Source organism: Acinonyx jubatus, chromosome A3, assembly GCF_027475565.1.
Source record: "Acinonyx jubatus isolate Ajub_Pintada_27869175 chromosome A3, VMU_Ajub_asm_v1.0, whole genome shotgun sequence".
NCBI classification, from domain to species: domain Eukaryota; kingdom Metazoa; phylum Chordata; class Mammalia; order Carnivora; family Felidae; genus Acinonyx; species Acinonyx jubatus.
The window spans coordinates 17475823-17495311 of NC_069388.1; the positions used below are offsets into that span (position 1 = coordinate 17475823).

Below are 19489 nucleotides of genomic sequence, written 5' to 3' on the forward strand. Positions count from 1 at the left end.
GTAGCTGTAGAGGTCCTAGAAGTGGTCAGATTCTGGATATTTATTAAAATTAGAACCATGGTAGTTCTTATGTATGGTATTATGAACAAGAGAGGACCCATGAGTAAGAGAAAGGATGTAAGGGCCATCGCCAGATCTTCTGCATTTTGATTTAAAATCTATCTCAACAGAAGTAAGTGCATGCTCTGTGAAAGCTAGTTATACTTCTTTGAAATGTTGGAGAAGAGGGTATGGCCCTAGCCATCATCTGATGGTTGTCTGGTTTTTCCTTATAAGGTTTCTTTTGCTTTCATCTGATAAGTAAAACTTAATTGGAACCCTTCAGTTGAATTGTTATGGCCCCTTTACACAACATATTTATATCTCTAAATTTCTACTCAGCATCCACTTTCGCTAAATTTACAAAATGCAGTTCAATCACAGAAGGGTCCAAATGGAAAACAAGGCAAATTTTTGTTGTCTAATTGATAACACTGTAATAATGATGCATGCAGCAATTGTGTTGGCTCCAGCCAACTTGTATGGAGCACTCTACTCTATGGAAAGCACTCTCTAGACACATTATCTCATTTGGTCCCCACACTATCCTGCATGTGCCTCTCTCCTCAGAATCCTTCCCTGTTGGAGCTCCTCGTTGTGCCCTTACCTCCCTGAATTATGCTGAACAGTTAATATCTGTCTCCGCATCTCGGGTCCCCGTCAACCAGGGAGCATGTTATTTTCAAATTTGCACCTGCTGCACTGTAGTCACTTGATTAATATCAGATGAATAAATGAATAAGTACATGGAAGACAGAGGGGGCAGTAGGTCACACAGCTAGTGAGAAGCCACGCGAAGATAACGCGTGCACATGCCAAACTGTGAATGTCTACCTCATCCCATTTTCTTGCCTTCTCTAAGGGCTATTGTGCAAGGCAAACAGTGAGGGGAAGAAGGAAACCAGGAATTCCCAGAGCCTTGGATTAAAGGTTGGCTAACTAAGACATATCATTGTAAATTTCAGCTTCTTAGTTCTGAGTGACCTTTAATGTGGGGAATGTAATTGCAAAGCTAGATTCTATCGGGGATTATAAAGCTCGCATTTGTTTCTTAGCCCGACTTGTACAATAATGCCAAAGGTTTATCATAGCATTTTTGTATTAAAATGTGTGCATAGTTGAATGCTAAAGCACAGACTTTTGAGAGGAGGAAGAACATCCAAGATTATTCAGTCCATTTCCCTCGTTTCTTTAACAGCTTTATTGAGGTATAATTTACATACCATAAAATCCACCCGTTTTAAGTGTACAATTCAATGATTTTCAGTAAATTTATAGGGTTGTGCAACCATCACCACAATCCCATTTTAGAACATTTCATCACACCATAAAATACCCTGTGCCCAAGTGGAGTTGATTCTTGTTCCCACCTCCAATCCCAGGCAATCACTAATCTGATTTCTCTCTCTATAAATTTGCCTTTTCTTGACATTTCAGATGAATGGAATCATACAATGAATAGTCTTTTCCATCTGGCTTCTCTCATTTAATACAGTGTTTTTGAGCTTAATGCCTATTGTAGAACATATCAGTCATTTGTTTCTTTTATTGCTGAATTATATTTTATTATATGGATATACCACATATTGTTTATTTGTTCACCAGTTGATAGACATTTAGATTGTTTTAATATTTTACCAATTATGAATAATACTGCTATTAGCATTTGTATACAAGTTTTTGTATACACATGTTTTCATTTTTTTGGCTAGGTGAATAGTAGTTTTACATTTACCTTTTTTAAAATTTTATTTATTTTGACAGAGAGAACACACATAGGTGCGCACGAGTGTAGGAGGGGGTGAGAGAGAGAATCCCAAGCAGGCCTCATGCTGTCAGCATGGAGCCACTTTAAGGCTCAATTTCATGATCCATGAAATCATGACCTTAGCCAAAATCGAGTTGAACGCTCAACTGACTGAGCCACCCAGGCACCCCTATATTTACCTTTTTAAGGAACTTCCAAACTGTTTCCCAAAGTAGCTGCCCCATTTTTTTTAACCTTTCCAACAGCAGTGTATGCCAGTTCCAGTTTTCTCATGCTTGTGGCAACACTTGCTGTTGTCTGTTTAGTGATAGGCATTCTTGTGGGTGGGTGGGTTGGTGGGTGGGTAGTTTCTCATTCTGGTTTTAATTCACATTTGCCTAATGACTAATGAGCTTGACCATCTTTTCATGAGCTTATTAGGCACTTATATTTCATCTTTAGTGAAATGTCTAGTCAAATATTTTGCCAATTTTTAACTGAGTTGTTTGTCCTCTTGTTATTAAGTTGTAATGGGTCCTTATGTATGTTGCAGAGAAGTCTTACCATACATATGATTTTTCAAATATTTTCTCTCAACATGTAGCTTGTCTTGTCATTTGCTTAATAGTGTCTTCTGAAGTCCAATATGAATATATATAATATATATACTATATATTACATAGTATATATTCAGCATATATAAATTTAATGTATATGAGCTGGATGTCATTATATGTATTATATATTACACATGTGTGTGTATAATTTTTCCCCCATTAATGGATATTTTTGATGTTGTATTTTACACTCTTTGCCTAATCCAACATCATGAAGATCTTCTCCTGTGTTTTTTCCTAGAAGTTCTATACTTTTAGCTCTAACAGTTAGGACTATGATCTATTTTCTGTTAGTTCTTGTATATAGTATGAATTTAAATTTATATTTTTGCATGTGACTATTCAGGTGGCCTAGCATCACTTGCTGAAAAGATTATTCTTTGACCATCACATTTTCTTGGATTCTCAAGAATCAATTGATCACAAATGTGGGGGGTTATTTCTGTACCCTCATTTCTCCTCCCTCGATCTGTAAGTCTATCCTATGCCAGCACCACACTGTGTTGATTTTCATATTGTGTAATCAGGAACTTTCAATCCTCCTTTATTCTTATTTTGTAAAATTGTTCTATTATGGATATTTGCATTTCCGTATATATTTTAGTATCTGCTTATTAATTTTTGTAGAAAGTCTCCTGGGATTCTGATAGAGATTGCATAGAATTGCCATATTAACAGTATTGACTGTTCCAATACATGCACGTGACTATGTCTCTGCATTTATTTAGGTCTTCAATTTTTTCATCGATGTTTTGTACTATTTAATGTACAAGTATTTCACTTCTTTTGTTCAGACTTATTTATAACTAAGTATTATTTTTGTTACTATTGTGAATGGAATTTTCTCTTAATTTCGCTTTTAGATTGTCTTTTACTAATGATAAATATACAGTTGATTTTTATGTATTAGTTTTGTGTCCTGTGATCTTGTTGAAATTGTTTATTATAGTTGGGTATCTGTGTGTGTCTGTGTCAGTTTCTGTGTCTATGTGTATTTCTTACGATTTTCTTTGTGTAGGATCATGTCATCTGCAAATGAAAGGTTTCACTCCTTTCCCTCCAATGCCTTTAATTAATTAACTAGGCTCACTGGCTAGAATCTCTAGCACAATGTTTTATTTCACTGCCTAGACTCTATAGTACAGTGATGAGTAGACATCTTTGTCTTGTTCCTGCTTTTAGGGGGAAAGCATTGTCTTTTACTCTTGAGTGTTAACTTTAACATGTTTCATAGATGACCTTATCAAATTTAGAAAGCTTCTCTCTATTTCTAGCTTATCAGTACTTTTTATCATAAATATGCATTTGACTTTGTCACTTTTTTTTCTGAATCTGTTGGAATTATCATGTGATTTCTTCCATTTATTCTCAATAGATGCTAGATTGCATTAATTGATTTTTGGATAGTAAATTAACCTTGCATTCCTGGGATAACTCAGTTATGATGCATCATCTTTTTTATATGTTGGTAGATTTAGTTGGCTATTATTTGGTTAAATATTTTGGGGCCTATATTCATGAATGCTTAGGCTCTAGTTTTATTTTATTATAATGTATTTCTCTGGTTTTGATATCAGGGTTTCATAGAATGAGTCAGGGTGCATTACCTCCTCTGCTATTTTCTGGGCAAGTTTATGAAAAATCAGAATTATTCATTCCTTAAATATTTGGTAGACTTCACCAGTGAAGCTGTATGGGCTGGGCTTTTTTGAGGGAAGAATTTTAATTACTAATTCAATTACTTCTTATGAGTACATTGAAATCTTCTTTTTTTTCATGACTCAGTTTTGATAAATTATGTATTTGTAGGAAATTGCCCATTTCATCTAAACTGTCTAAGTTTTTTTGGCATAAAGGTTTTTTTAATTTTTAAATTTATAATTTTTAATTTATAATTTTTAAATTTTCTGTAGAGTCCGTAGTGGTGTTTCCTTTCTCATTCTTGATTTTGGTAATTTATGTTATCTCTTTGCGTTTTGGCCAGTGGAGATATAGTTGCCAATTGTGTTGATCTTTTCAAAAAATCAACTTTTGTTTCATTGATTTTTCACTCTTACTTTTATGTTGTCTATCACATTGATTTGTACTTTAATCTTTATTCTTCTTTCTGTTTGGAGTTTAATTTGCTTTCATTATTCTACTGCCTTAAAATGGAAACATAGATTATTAATTTGAGACTTTTTTTTCTTTTCTATTATAGATGTTGCATATACATGTTCGCAATTGTGAGTTTTCTCCACCCACTCCTGAAATCATTAGTGTGGACAGTATTGTTCAGTTTATTCATTGCTCTTTGGAGAGAGCTCTTTGTGCTGAGCTCCTCACAACACGATTTCAAGAAGGCCCACACCACAATTTTAAATGTGAGGAAGTTGAGGCATATAGAGGTTATTTTCGGTTTCTCTCAGAAACCAAATCATAGGCCAAGGATTTGTAGGCAAGTGATTTATTGAGGGGATGCTCCCAGTAAAAACTAGTTCAAGAGAAGGGGAAGCTGGAAAGAGAAGGTTAAGCCAAACATGGGTGTGTTCTGTGGGGGGCTCTGGCGAGTGAATTTCACCTTGAATAAGTGCCCCTTGAGGCAAAGGAACAGGATTTTTTCACTACTGTTCAAGACAGTCACTGGAAATGCTAGTCTAAGGCCAAATATAGGTGAAGGTTGGGGAAGAGCAGGACTTAAATTTTCTAGCCCTCTTTACCATGAGAGGAAGTGCCAATAGTTTCAGAACAACTCTGAAGAGGTCCGCAGTGCCCTCATTAGCAACAGAGCACACAGAGGCTGGCTGGTGGACACAGAACCAGAAAGAATGACTAAGAAATGTAATAACTGTTCTCTCTTGTGAGATTAAATTACTTTCCCAAGGTCACACGGATGTGTATTGCACTAGAAACCAGGTTTATAAATGCTAATACTTTAATCAAAGTTATTAGAAATCCACTAAAGGTGTATTATACAGCCCTTGTTTTATTTACTAATGATAAACTTTTTTTGATGACTAAGGGCTTTCTGTCTATATATGAATCAACCCTGATGCCAGTTGCTGCTTTCTGGGACCTTTCCCCATAGTCATTCTGGCCATCAGAAGGCCCTCTGGTAATCTAGGAAAATAGAGAAGCTAAGCACCTTCTTTAGTTATTTAATGAAATTGCATTAACCTAAGGAAGTACAGAGAATGCATAAGAGAGAACAAAGTTAACCTCAGTGAGGAGTGCATTTACAGTGTTCCTGTAGATTATTGTCAGGGCCATGAACACCCAACACCTACATGTTCCTATAGACCACTCAGTCAAATGTCCTTTGGAAGAAAAGGTATTAGCAGACCATGTAAGTATTAGTATGTTTGAGTTAAGACCTTATGCCTTTAACTATTTTCATTGTGCCAATACTAAGAGCTTCTTAGTTGACAAGTTTCCTAAGTCACTAGACCTCCTGGAATAAAGATATTTGCTACTGGGGAGACTTTTGTATATAATATTAAAACTATGTTTAAAACAATTGAGTTAGCTTTAAGATCAAATTTTTTTAAGAAGTACATTATTTGGTGGGGTAAATTATAGATGATGGTTCAACTTAGAGTGTGCTAAAAAGATGTTTAGCCTTATGGATAAGACTAAGGGCTCAGGAGTCAGTCTGTCTGCATTCAAATATTAACCTCAGTGTTCAAATAGCAGTGTGGCTTTACGTTTCTGGGCCTCTCTGTGCTCTGTTTCTCTTATTCTGTCACAATAAGGTAATAGTATCTGTCTCTTAAGAGTTATTATGAAGGTCAAATTAAATAATGTGTTGAATGGGCGTAAGCATGATGTCTAGTAGGTAGTAAGTGCTCATTAAACATTTTCTATTGGGTGAGGTAATCATTGCAATGGGAACTATGGTAGAAATACGGACAGAGAGCTATGGGAACAGAGGAAGGAGAAACTAGCTCTGGATTGCAAGAGAGAGAAGTCTCTTCAGAAAGAGTAACATCTGATACAGGTCTAGATTGGATGAAGAATCCTCAAGATGCAGAAAAAGGAAAAAGGCATCTTGGGGAGATGGAACAGCATCTAGAATAGCATTGAAGCATGTAGTAAGAACTGACATGAACATGCATCTAAAATTCATTTTCTAAATTTTGCCAATTTCGTTTATTTAATAAGTACTTAGTGAACAGCTGTTATGTGTTTAGCAGGATATTAGAAGCTGGGGGTGCAGCAGCAAACCAGGCAATAAGATCTCAGACAACAAACCAGGCAAGAGGTCTCAGACCTCATGAAGTTCACGGACTATTAGGGAGCAGGCAGAATAATCAGACAAGACCTATTTTACTTGTGATGAAAGCTATAAAAGAAATAAATCAACAGATGTAATTGACAGTGACTCAAAAAAACTGATAATTATGAAGGAATGCTGAGGTAGATTGGAATGACCCAAAGTAATGATTTTGTTTTTATGTATTTTTTTATTAAAAAATTTTTTTTTCTACATGTACTTATTTTTGATAGAGACAGAGCATAAGTGGGGAAGGGGCAGAGAGAGAAGGAGACACAGAAGCAGAAGCAGGCTCCAGGCTCCGAGCTGTCAGCACAGAGCCTGACTTGGGTTCGAACTCACAAACCGTGAGATCATGACCTGAGCTGAAGTTGGATGCTTAACCAACTGAGCCACTCAGGTGCCCCCAAAGTAATGATTTTAAACAAAGTAAGAATGTTTGAGGGGGATGTCCCTGCTAGGACAAAGGTATAAATATTAGAATCACCTAGGTTTGTGGTTTCATAGTCGCACATTAGGATCATCTGGAGACCCCCTAAAGATTACCCCTAGAGATTCTGATTTGGTTGGTCCAGGGTGGGGCCAAGGAATAGCATTTTTTTTAAAGTCTGCTGGACAATTAAAATGTACAGCCAGAGTTGGGAAACCCTGATCTTCAGCAGCATACTTCTGACTCTGAGATGACTGTTATCTGCCCTCACCTGAAAAATCAGTGACAGTCTCAACAAAATATTAGCTGACTGAATTCATTAAAAGGATTATGGTTGGTCAGGTAGAATTCATTTCTGGGGTGCAAGGATGCTTCAACATACACAAATCAATAAATGTGATGCATCCATCACATTAATAGAAGGAATGGGGAAAATCATATGCTTATCTCAGTAGATACAGAAAAAGCACTGGACAAAATGCAGTAACCATTCATGATTTTAAAATATGTCAGTGAACTGGCTATAGAAGGAACATACCTCAACATAATAATATGACAAGCCCACAGCTAGCATATTCAGTGGTGAAAAATTAAAAGGTTTTCTTCTAAAATCAGGAATAAAACAAAGGTGCCCACTCTCACACCTCCCATTCAACATAGTACTGGAAGTTCTAGGCAGAGCAGTCAGACAATAAAAAGAAATAAAAGGTATCCAAATTGGAAAGGAAGAAGCAAAATTATCTGTTTGCAGAAGACATGATCTCATACATAAGGTGTAATATCGTATGTAATATATGACTGATATAACATAACAATAACTTTATATATATATTATGCAATATAATAACTTTATAATAAAAGTTAAAGGATAATTTGATAAAGCTACAAAAAACAACATATAAAAATTGTTGCATTTCTGTACACTAACAATTATCTGAGAAATAAAGAATACATCCCCATTTACAATAGTGTCAAAAGAATAAAATACTTAGGAATACATTTAAATAACGAGATGAAAGACCAGTACACTGAAAACTGTAAGGTACTAATGAAAAAAACTGAAGAAGATGCAAATAAATACAAAGATATCCTGTGTTTATGGATCAGAAGAATGAATATTGTTAAAATGTCCATACTACCCAAAGCCATCTAGATTCATTGTAATCCTTACCAAGATTCCAATTGCATTTTTACAGAAATAGAAAAAAACAATTCTAAAATTTACATGGAACCACAAAAGGTTTCAAATAGCCAAAGAAATACTGAAAAAGAAGAACAAAGTTGGAAACATCACACGTCCTGTTTTAAAACTATATTACAAAGTTATAGTAATCAAAACAGTATGGCAGTGATACAAAAACAGACACATTGACCAATGGAACAGAATTGAGAGCTCAGAAATAAGTCCATGAGTATATGGATATATATGTATAGGCATATATTTCAAACTAATCTTTGACAAGGAAGCCAAGGATACTCAATGGGGAAAAGATCATCTTTTTAATAAATGGTATTGGGAAAACTGACTATTCACATGTAAGTGAGTGAAGCTGGACCCCTGTCTTGCATCACTCACAAAAATTAACTTGAAATGGATTAAAGACTTAATGTAAGACCTGAAACATAAACTCCTACATGAAAATGGGAAAAGTTTCTTGAATTTGGTGTTGGCAATGATTTGATGGAAATGACATCAAAAACACAAGCAACAAAAGCAAAAATAAACAAGTAGTTCCATCCCAAACTAAAAAACTTTTCACTGCAAAAGAAGCAATCAACAAAATGAAAAGGCAGACTGCAAAATGGGAAATAACATTTGTAAAACACATACCTGATAAGGGACTAATATTCAAAATACATAGGGAAATCCTACAACTCACCAGCAAAAAAAAAAAAAAATAAAATGAAATAATCTAATTAAGAGTGGAAAAAGGACATGGATAGACAGTTTCCCAAAAAAGGTATTCATTTGGCCAACAGGTACCTGAAAAGGTATTCAGCATCACTAGTCATCAGGGAAATGCAAATCAAAACCACAATATCACTTCATACCTATTAAAGCAACTGTTATCAGAAACACAAAAGATACTGTGTTGGCAAGGATGTGAATAAACGAGGATTTTGTACACTGTTGATAGAAATGTAAACTGATGCTGCCATTATGGAAAACAGTATGAAGGTTTCTCAAAAAAAAATTAAAAATACAGCTAACCTATGATCCAGCATTCTCACTTTTGGTTATATATCCAAAGGAAATGAAATAAGTACCTCGAAGAGATACCTACACTACCAACTTCATGTGTTTTTGAAGTCCTGTGGCTTTTTAAGAACTCCACAGTAGGATGGAACTGGAGAGTGTTATGCTAAGTGAAATAAGCCATAGAGAGAAAGACAGATACCATATGTGTTCACTCTTATGTGGATCCTGAGAAACTTAACAGGAACCCATGGGGAAGGGGAAGGAAAAAAAAAGAGGTTAGAGTGGGAGAGAACCAAAGCATAAGAGACTCTTAAAAACTGAGAACGGGGCGCCTGGGTGGCGCAGTCAGTTAAGCGTCCGACTTCAGCCAGGTCACGATCTCACGGTCCGTGAGTTCGAGCCCCGCGTCAGGCTCTGGGCTGATGGCTCGGAGCCTGGAGCCTGTTTCTGCCCCTCCCCCGTTCATGCTCTGTCTCTCTCTGTCCCAAAAATAAATAAAAACGTTGGAAAAAAATTAAAAAAAAAACTGAGAACAAACTGAGGGCTGATGGGGTGGGAGGGAGGGGAGGGTGGGTGATGGGTATTGAAGAGGGCACCTGTTGGGATGAGCACTGTGTATTGTATGGAAACCAATTTGACAATAAATTTCATATATTAAAAAAAATGTATTTTAAACATAAAAAAAAAGAACTCCACAGTACACTTGTGAGACACCAAAAGTGCAAAAGGCAAATAATATCTTAATGGTATTCTGAAATATTTTTGATCTTGTAGATCACCTGAATGGCCTCAGGGACACTAAGTGGTTTCTGCTCCCCACACAGGGCCACCACGGCTTTCCCCATCGCATAAGTTTGCCTGCATTGCTCTGCCCTGCGTAATGGCTTTAAGACTGAATTGTTCGGGAAGGAGCTGGAACAGGGCAGTAGAGAAACCTTGAATTTTACTTTTTAAGTCTTGAGGCTGGTTTTGGTGTTGATGAGTTAATTCTGAAATGCTTTTGTGTGTATTGTGTGAGAGAGTAAACGAGTAAAAAATAGTGATATTAAAAACCAGGGGTTTCACTGTAGGAAACAAATTCACGATGGGGAAGGTGAGGAAGAGTCTTGTGTTAATGGATTTGAATTGGCAGTGTCAGTATGAACTGATCATATAAATTTATGAAGCCTATTTATGGGAGAACATGGGTATTAAATGTCCCCTTTTCTGATTCTGGGCAGTCTTCACCTGTGAACTACAGCATCCTGTCTGTCTGTCACCTGACTTAAGTATTCTGAATGGGTAATAGCACCTTGCTGGAGATCTCTTCCCCAGATATAAAAAGGGGGCCATAGGATGTGTTAGTGATTGATGGATGGCTCTGATAGGCCCCTGGTCCTTCATAGAGGAGCATGAGTTATCACCCAGACTGTCAACTCAAGAATCAGAGGGGCCATGAGGCCCCGGTGGCAGGGTCCTCCTCTAATACCTGCAGAGGAATTCCCGCACCTCTTACTCTTCAAGGTTTCTGAAGCACCTGTCCTCTATGAACTGAGGTTTTGGGACCTCAAATGTCCATCTTCTCATTGGAAGAAATAGAGGGGATGTCACAGGATGGGGAAATGTGGGGGTAAATGCTGTATGTGGTGAGGTGAGCATCTTGTTATTCTTCTCTAATACTATCAGGATTTTTCTACTAAAAAAAAAATCCTTTCTGTTTACAAATGCTCCGGAATATGTTTTAATCACTTCTTTTGCACTAGAGATACGACTTTGGAGGAGTTCTTCTCATTTAGGTATGATTTTATCATTACCAACAAGCCATAAAGAGCTTAGATAATTATGTTCCTAAGAGAAGGACAATGAGAATGAAGTTATCCCAAGAAACAAAAAGAAACTGTCTTGTCCCCCCACCCCACCCCTGCTTCCTAAAGTGTGCGTATCAAGGAAAGGACACTCACACAGCTTACACGTGCCATTCCCCTCCTTAATCAGAGTCCCCTGATCTTTAAGAGGGGCTGGGTCCACTGGAAAAAAGATTTTTACTACCAAATGGTTTATGGCTTCCTGGCCATGGTTGCACATTTGCCTCTGAATGGAGAAGCTGCAGGCACAGTAGGCCTGAGGGTGTTGCTGGCTGCACTCAGGCACATTAATCCCGATTGTATGTGAACTGTATGTTGACAACACGGTTTAACCACCACCACCCCGCCCCTCCCCAGATATCCTTTGCCAGGCTTTATGATTTCAGAAGAAGCCGATAGAGCTAAGGAGTTCAGTCTGCCAAGTAAAAACTACTCTGAAGGTCCTTTGTCACATGTTGTTGGCTTATGGAAAAAGAAGGGGGATGGAGAAAGAAAAGGATACTGAACTGTGAATGAAAGTCTAGCTTTTTGCTTTTGCCACAGTTTGACACAGGGCACTCAGCCTGTCAGCCTCAGTGTCTTCACCTGTAATCTGGCTGCTGAGTTTGGTTGAATTGACAAGTGAGTCCTCAGTAGTGAGATTGATGGCGGGATCCTGGGCTGGCCCCTGGAGACATGTCTTGCCTCCCTCTGTAGCCTTTGGCAGCATTCACGTGTTAGAGCCCAGTGAAGACCCACTGCTTAGTTGTCCATGACCACAGAATCTCATGCCAGTCATGTGCAGTACTCAGGCCAGCCTGGCGGCTCTGCGTGATCCATCCCATCATAGTAGGGCCAAGGACAACAGAAAGCGAGTCCGGGAGTGGGATCCGGCCCCAATGAAGTTCCAAGGCTTTGGATTCTCAATTTAGAGGGAGAGGGTAACAAAAGGACTCAGGGTGGCACAAGAGTTTTCAACTTAGAAACAAGGACAGAGGTCTTCTCATGTGGACAGGATTAACCCAAGAATAGTAAGGGATAGATTGGACATCAGAGGAAAGCAGGGACTCACAGGTCTTTGCAAACCTCATTCCTAGAGATGGGGCCTGTTAGTGCCTCCCAACCCAGTCAGGAGGGCATGCAGGCTGGATAGGCTGAGTGCCTCCAAGCCCAGTTCAGTCTTTTAGATCCTACTGCAAGCCTCCACACATGGACCCAAGAGACTGTTGCTCCTTCACTCTTCATTGCCTTTTGCCCTTTTCCTCATAGATTAGAGTTACATGAGTCAGACCCTCAACAAGCAGTCCTGAGCACTCTGGCAAGATTCAGAGTTTTACTTAAGACTGCTGTTATATGTAAAGCAATGGAGGTCCTGAAAACTGTTATAGACACCCCTCCTCTAGGTTTGGGTCTTGGGTCTTGGTGATGTCTTTCAGAGACTGTTTTGAACTTAGCTGTCTTGATAAACATAGTGGTTATACTGTTGAGAAGGACCCCAGAGTTGAGGAGGGAATGTGCCCTGAAGTCATGATTTAATTTAGGCATTTATTGGCTTCAGTTTTTTTAATACATACTTTTAGTGTTATTTATTTATTTATTTATCTATTTTGAGAGAGGGGAGCACAAGCAAGAGAGGGTCAGAGAGAGAAGGAGACAGAGAATCCCAAGCAGGCTGTGCACTGTCAGTGCAGATGTGGGGCTCGAACTCACAAACTGAGAGATCATGACCTGAGCCGAAATCAAGATTCGGAGGCTTAACTGACTGAGCCACCCAGGCACCACAGACTTCAGTTTTATGAACACATATAGATGTCACACACACATATACTTTGGGATGTTAGACGCACTCACGTGTCATACACATTTAGGTGTCCACACACATTCATCTGAATGTCACACTCATTCAAAGAGTATATGTGTTCGCTCGGTTTTTAGACACCCAGGTCCTACAGATGCTCATTTGGACATTATTCACACTCAGATGTAGTCTGCCCTCCCAGAGAAGTGGCTGTATCCACTCACATGACACTCACCTGCACTCTGGGCTGCTGAGTTCTCATCCAGTTGTGCCCATCAGAGAGTACACATGCTCACTGAGCTATTGCTCTCCTCCACTCAAGGTATCACTCTCTTCCAAGTGTGGCAAACATTCACATGGTGTATTTTTTTTCCATCTGCATTGTTGACGATCCTCATGCTCAAGGAGATTCAGGAGAAGCCCTGCCATATTGTATCATGTTTCCTTGGGTTAGTCCCTCTATACCATTTTATTTTAGTGAAATAGTCCTCTGCCTCTGTCTTTGTCCAAGTTATGTTTCTTAACCAAGTGTATTTAGATGGATGGCTTGATTAAAGGATGGTAGCACTCACCATGCTCCATTTTCATAAACCACGTGCTATCTCACTATGCCATCTTTAGAAGATTGGTTTGGGTGACTGCTGAAGTCACCTTTAATTTGCAAAAATTTCCTGGGGGCACTCTTTGGGCAATTGATCTTTTGTCTTAGGTCATGAGTCCAGAGAGCTCTGCAAGAAAGATCTTCTAAAAGAAAAGTATTTACAGAGAGGTACAAACTGTGGACATTCAAAGAGATAATAAAATGCCATCCAGATCCACCAACGTTTAGGATAACTTTTATAAAAGGAGCCTACATATTTGGCCTACAGCTGGTGTTCAAGGCTCAGTCATCTCTCTTCACAGAATGGTACCTTCTTACTTCCTTCCAAGTTGAAGGGAATGGTACACGATCACTAGACAGGAGCTCAGAGTATTCACTGTTTATTTTGATTAGGGATTCTGTATCCAGTCATATTTAGTTTCATGCCTACTTTCAATTTTAACTCAATTTGGTTTACTTGAACAAGCATTCAGTGATGACTTTATGGGTATCAGGCAACCTAGTGGGCAATGTGGGGTTGGGATAAATGATGCAGAAATAACTAAGCCACAACTCCCACTGTCCAAAAAGGTAACAGTCTAACCAGAGAAACAGTCCTGTGCTCATATTCTTACAATCCCAAGAAGATATCCATTAGTGAGTTGTAGGGGAACTAAGGTGGGGGGAAACTCATTCAGAGTGAGAGGGTCTAGACAGGCTTCATTGAGGAGATGAAAGATAGACTCAGCCTTTAGGGAAAGTCTTCCCCAGACAGAAGTGGATAGAAGACATTGCATGTGGAGGAAGCATGAACTGATGGAGTGAAATCCCAAGGATGTTTGTCTGGATCCACTGGAATGAGGGATCCAAACTAAGAGTTTCCGAAAGACAGACTGGAAGCCAGGCACAAGTGTCCCCAGTGCCAGGATGAGGAGTTCAGATTATATCATTAGGATAACAGCTTATGAAAGAGTTTGAAGAGAGACTGTGTTTATATGTTTAGGAAGATCAATGAGTTGACTAGTTTATCAGGTAAGTTAGAGGTAAAGAGACCAGTTGAATCCGGGAAGAGGTAGGGAAGTGCCCAACCTAAGCATTATCAATGAAGGAAGAAAAAGAGGTGGGGTAGATGCAGATTGCTGATGTCAACTGGGCTTTTTGTTTATAGGGGCAGAGTGAGATCTAAGGAGGTAGGAATTGAAAATGAGCCCCAGACTCAATATCTGGTCACTTGATGGCCAATGCTACCCTTCACTAAGGAAAGAAAGGTAGAAGGAGGAAGAGGCAGGTTTGTAGGGGTTGGGACCAAGTTACATTTTGGATATATCCAGTGTGAGCTGGCCTTGGGACATCTAAATGGAGATCTATTTCTACACAGCAGTGGGTTTATAATTCTAAAACTCAGGAGGGAGGTTCAGTTGTAGACAGAAATGGTAATAAATAACAAGTGCATCCCTCCAGATCATTGCTCATCTGCTTCTCTTTCCTGTTCAGTGTTTATCAGCTGGTTGTCAAGGAGGAGCGACTTCAAAAATCACGGAGGGCAGCTGATATCATTGAATGCTTTTCGGTGCCTGTGAGCTATAGGAATGCCTCCAGCCTTGATTCTCTACACTACTTTGCTGCTGAATTGAAGCCTGCCAACCTGCCTGTTACCCAGCCATTTACAGTGGGTGACAACAAGACATACAATGGATACTGGAACCCTCCTCTTTCCCCTCTGAAAAGCTACAGCATCTATTTCCAGGCACTCAGCAAAGCCAATGGAGTAAGTATGGCCACATGAAGGCCATTTCTTGCCTTGTTTATATTTTCCTATTCTCAAATGAGAAGTAGCATGGCTTTAGAGCAGAGGTTGCCAAACTAAGGCCTGTGGACCAAATCCAGCCCCATGACTGATACACACACACACACACACACACACACACACACACACGCACACTTTTTTTTTAAGTACAGCAATGCCTTTTCATTTACTTGGTCTAAGGCTGCTTTTGATGCTACACCAATACAGTTGAGTAGTTTAGACAGAGACTTTATGCCACATAAAGCATAAAATATTTACTGTATGACCCTTTACAGAAAAAATTTGCAGACCTCAATATTAAAAGATAAAAAAGGTCTTTCAAATCACCTTTGGGAATATTGCATGCCCATCTAAGGATTAATTTCCTCATCCATAAAATACCTATCTGTTATTTATGAATGCACTAAGCATGTTGTAGTTAATCAGTGAATACTAACTCTTTTATTATTAGCAATAGAAAATTTTCACATTAGAAAATATTCTCTTCTCCCAAAGACAAGGGAAACTTTTTTAGTGTCAGATATTTCTTTGGTCAAGATGGGATACCAGTCATAACATCACAAAATCACGGGGCTGAAAAGGATGGGAAAGGTCACCAAATATCTACCTCTCTCCCCCTACACATAAAACAATCAACATTACAACATCACAGTTAACTGGTATTAGTGCTTATTCTTGAATATCTCTAATGACCGAGAACTTACTTCTTTATGTGGTAATTTTACCGATCTTTGGGGTGTCCATGGCTCTAAGAAAGCCTTCTATTGTACTGCCTGAAATATGTTTATTTTTTTCATGTTTTTCATGTTTTTATTTATTTTTGAGACAGAGACAGAGCATGAGTGGGGGAGGGGCAGGGAGAGAGGGAGACAGAATCTGAAGCAGGCTCCAGGCTCTGAGCTGTCAGCACAGAGCCCAACACGGGGCTCGAACTCATAGACTGTGAGATCATGACATGAGCTGAAGTCGGACGCTTAACCGACTGAGCCACCTAGGTGCCCCAAAATATGTTTCTTATTATAGGTTCTACCCAATGCTCTTGGTCCATACCCTTAGGTCCCAAGAGAACCAATGCAATCACCTTCTTAGGTGGTATTCTTTCAGTTACATAAGATCTTTCCTACCATCCACTTCCCCTCTGTTCAGATACACCCATCTGGTCTTATTTTCTGCAAACTAAATATCTTTAGTTCCTCTTATGACACAAGTATTTCCCATTTTGCTTTTGTGCATATATCTCAGGTTGCCATATTTCACTCAACAAATATGCAACAAACACTGACATAAGCTAAGCCCTATAGTTCATATTAAGGTTACATAGTATGCACAACCCTCCCCTCCCCTGCAAGACTTTTTCTTAACATAAGGGAGTCTGGTGTGTGCCATGTTCTATGGTATATCTGGAGAAGTGAGAAACTCACTGGAGAAAGGAAAGCTGAAACAAAAGCAAGATTTGGTGAAGTGTGTGCTGAATAGCCTCTGTAGGCTCTGGTGGCCGAGATAGAGAGTTTAGTCTGTCAGTGGCAGTCATTACCTTATGAGAAACCTGGATTGAGGAACTAATTAACATTTTAAATGTCCACATACCCATTTAAATTCCACACTGGTATTTCAGTTCTGCATTTATTACTTGCCCAAGCAACATTCCTCAGAGTCTAAAACTACAAAGAGAAGCTGCCAGACTGCCTTCCATCTGTCCATCTGGTATTTCCTCTGCATGAAACACTCTGATGTATTGAGGAAGAAGACATAAAGATGGGCAGAAAGCATCTGGGGGCCCATCTTGTCTCTGTTTCTCTGCATCCCAGACTGGCCAGTTTGTTGGTCGAGCACAATTCTGAGAAGGTGTGGCTTTCTCTGCTCTTGGCAACATGTCAAGAGGTGCTGTTTGGGTTTCCATGCTGTGAAGAAGAGTAGCAGCTGTACTCAGTTCACTCTATATCACATTCCGACCATGACTCTAATAGAAACCCAGCTGGAGACCGAGTCTATAGAGACAAATGGACCCCAGGAGGAATTCCCCAACCCAAGTGTGGTTGGCCTTGAGTGGAACAAGCAGGTGAGGCAAGAGAACTCTGGGAGGTTTGGCTTTACAAACTTCACACAGTAAACTACTTCCTCAAGAAAGGAGGCTTGCCATTGGGAAAGAAGTCACCCCACTCTGAAGCTACCTCATCCAGGAAGTAGTTTCTACTACTGCTTCCGGATGAACAAGGCCATTTAATTACTTATGCCTTCCATCCCACACCATGTGTGCTCCCATTTTGGAACCAAGATTTGCAGGAAAGGAATTGGATGGGTGCTTATGCCAGGTGTCTTGAGGGAAACATAGAGGGACAGAGGAACAGGAGGAAACAGAAAAAGGAGCAGAGGAAGAGCTGTGGGAGCCGGATGCTCAGCATGTTGTATTTTTCTGACAAGGAAAAAACTACACACTATTTCAAATTACTGTATTTAGTATTAAGTTATACTGAAAAGAGTTAAGTTAAAGAGTCATAGGAGCAGAAAAGCCATTCTCAGTCTAACAAATCTCTGCCGGCCCCTCTCAGATTTCTCCATCTCATAAAGGGCAGCAGACAATGCAGTTAAGCCTGGAGGATTTTTGAGGAGAAAATGTTATAACCCACAAATTCTTTATCAGCCCAGTTGTTGTTCTTGTGTAAATACATCAGAAAGACATTCTCAGTATCCAGGGGCTCCCGCATGCTCTGCCTCTAATAAATCATTCAAAGAGCAATTGACCAAGCAATGAATCAAAATAAAGAAATCAAGAACAGAGAAATGTAGAATGAAAAGACCAACACTGAACTTGGAAATTAACTAAACATAGTGTTAATGCTAAATAATTGCTATAAATATGTTACAAAAGGGAAGGTTAATATAAAAAAGTGATTAAAGAGAACATGTAAGGAATTAACAATTCTAATCAAGGTCTGTAATCTGCTGTTATGTCAACAGAAACTGAGAAAGAGTTGGAGGATTGATGAGTGTAAATAAAAATCTGCCAATTTCCCCAGTTTAGACAGGATGGAACAAATAGCAACTACTTTATTTTTGATACTGAGAATTTTTGAAAAGTAAATTTTTTTAAACATAAAGGCAGATTTCCAATCTAACCTTTAAAAAACAGGAAACAACAATCTACAAAGAAAATGGGGAGAAGCAAAGGAAACTGTAAGTGATGAAACTGTAAGTGATGAAAATCAGCAACTATAAAGCAAGCCAGAAGACAAAAGTACCAGGTTTGATTCTTTTAAGTGGTTCTTTGTTCCCCTCTTTAAAGAGGAAAAAATATCTTGGATCAAGCTATTTCCATATTACTAGAAGATTAAAACCAAACAAAGTATGAGGCCAAGTCACATTAAATTAAAACAAATTAAAGGAAAGCAAAAAATGGCCATTTGTTGCAGGATAGTCGTTGGCCAGATTGAATAACTTACTGTCAATCAATTTTATTGCTCCCAACCCTACCTGCAAGTTTCATCAGAATGGGGTAAGAAAATTTTAGGGTCCAGGTATATTTATTCTGGATATTAAATAGAGTTTTTTTTTCAGTTCATCAGACTGGATAAATATCCAGCCTGTGCAATCAGACTACCTACACACAAAACCCTAATAACTCTGATTTTAAGTAAGCTATTAAAAATAGTTACATATGATTGATCAATTAATTAAGTAAACCTCTAGCAAGTGCATACCAAACGTCAAAAAAAGGCATTTCTTCACTCATTAAATGTTGACATAAGATCTGTGTTGAATATTAATGGGATGAGGATAAGGATATTCTGTAAATTCTATAGTAATCTACATAAATGTGGAAGTATTTTAATCCATCTCTGTAAACACAATGGAGAGCCCAAGTATGATGTACATCATGAAGCATGGTGCTCAGAGACCTTGCAGGTATTTTCCTGAAGTGTGGATTGTTGACAGGCACTTTTACTGGGAATTTTGATCAGATTAGTAATATCACATTTAGCCATTGATGCTTTCTTATGGAGAACAAAGGCAGGGTTGGCTGTTAGAGCACTGTCCTTGGTTCTGACTCCTCAGTGCCAGTCTTTCTTGTGAATCAAGCCATATTGTAACCATTTATTTTGGATATGGCTATATCATAGATCTATTATATCATTTTAGAACTGGGTAATTTTGCAGTGTCATCTAATGCAGACCAGCAGCCTACAAAGAAATCTCCA

At 38.7% G+C, this 19489-nt stretch overlaps 1 protein-coding gene across 13 annotated transcripts in view; it reads left to right on the forward strand.

The window, feature by feature from the left end:
- The window catches only part of PTPRT (protein tyrosine phosphatase receptor type T), a 1056329-nt gene that overhangs the window by 804392 nt on the left and 232448 nt on the right, over positions 1–19489 (forward strand). For all 13 annotated transcript variants that reach the window (XM_027070121.2, XM_027070126.2, XM_053199941.1 and 10 more), the window contains one exon: positions 14981–15254. In XM_027070121.2, coding sequence (XP_026925922.1) covers positions 14981–15254 — 274 coding nt within the window. The remainder of the gene's footprint in view (positions 1–14980; positions 15255–19489) is intronic.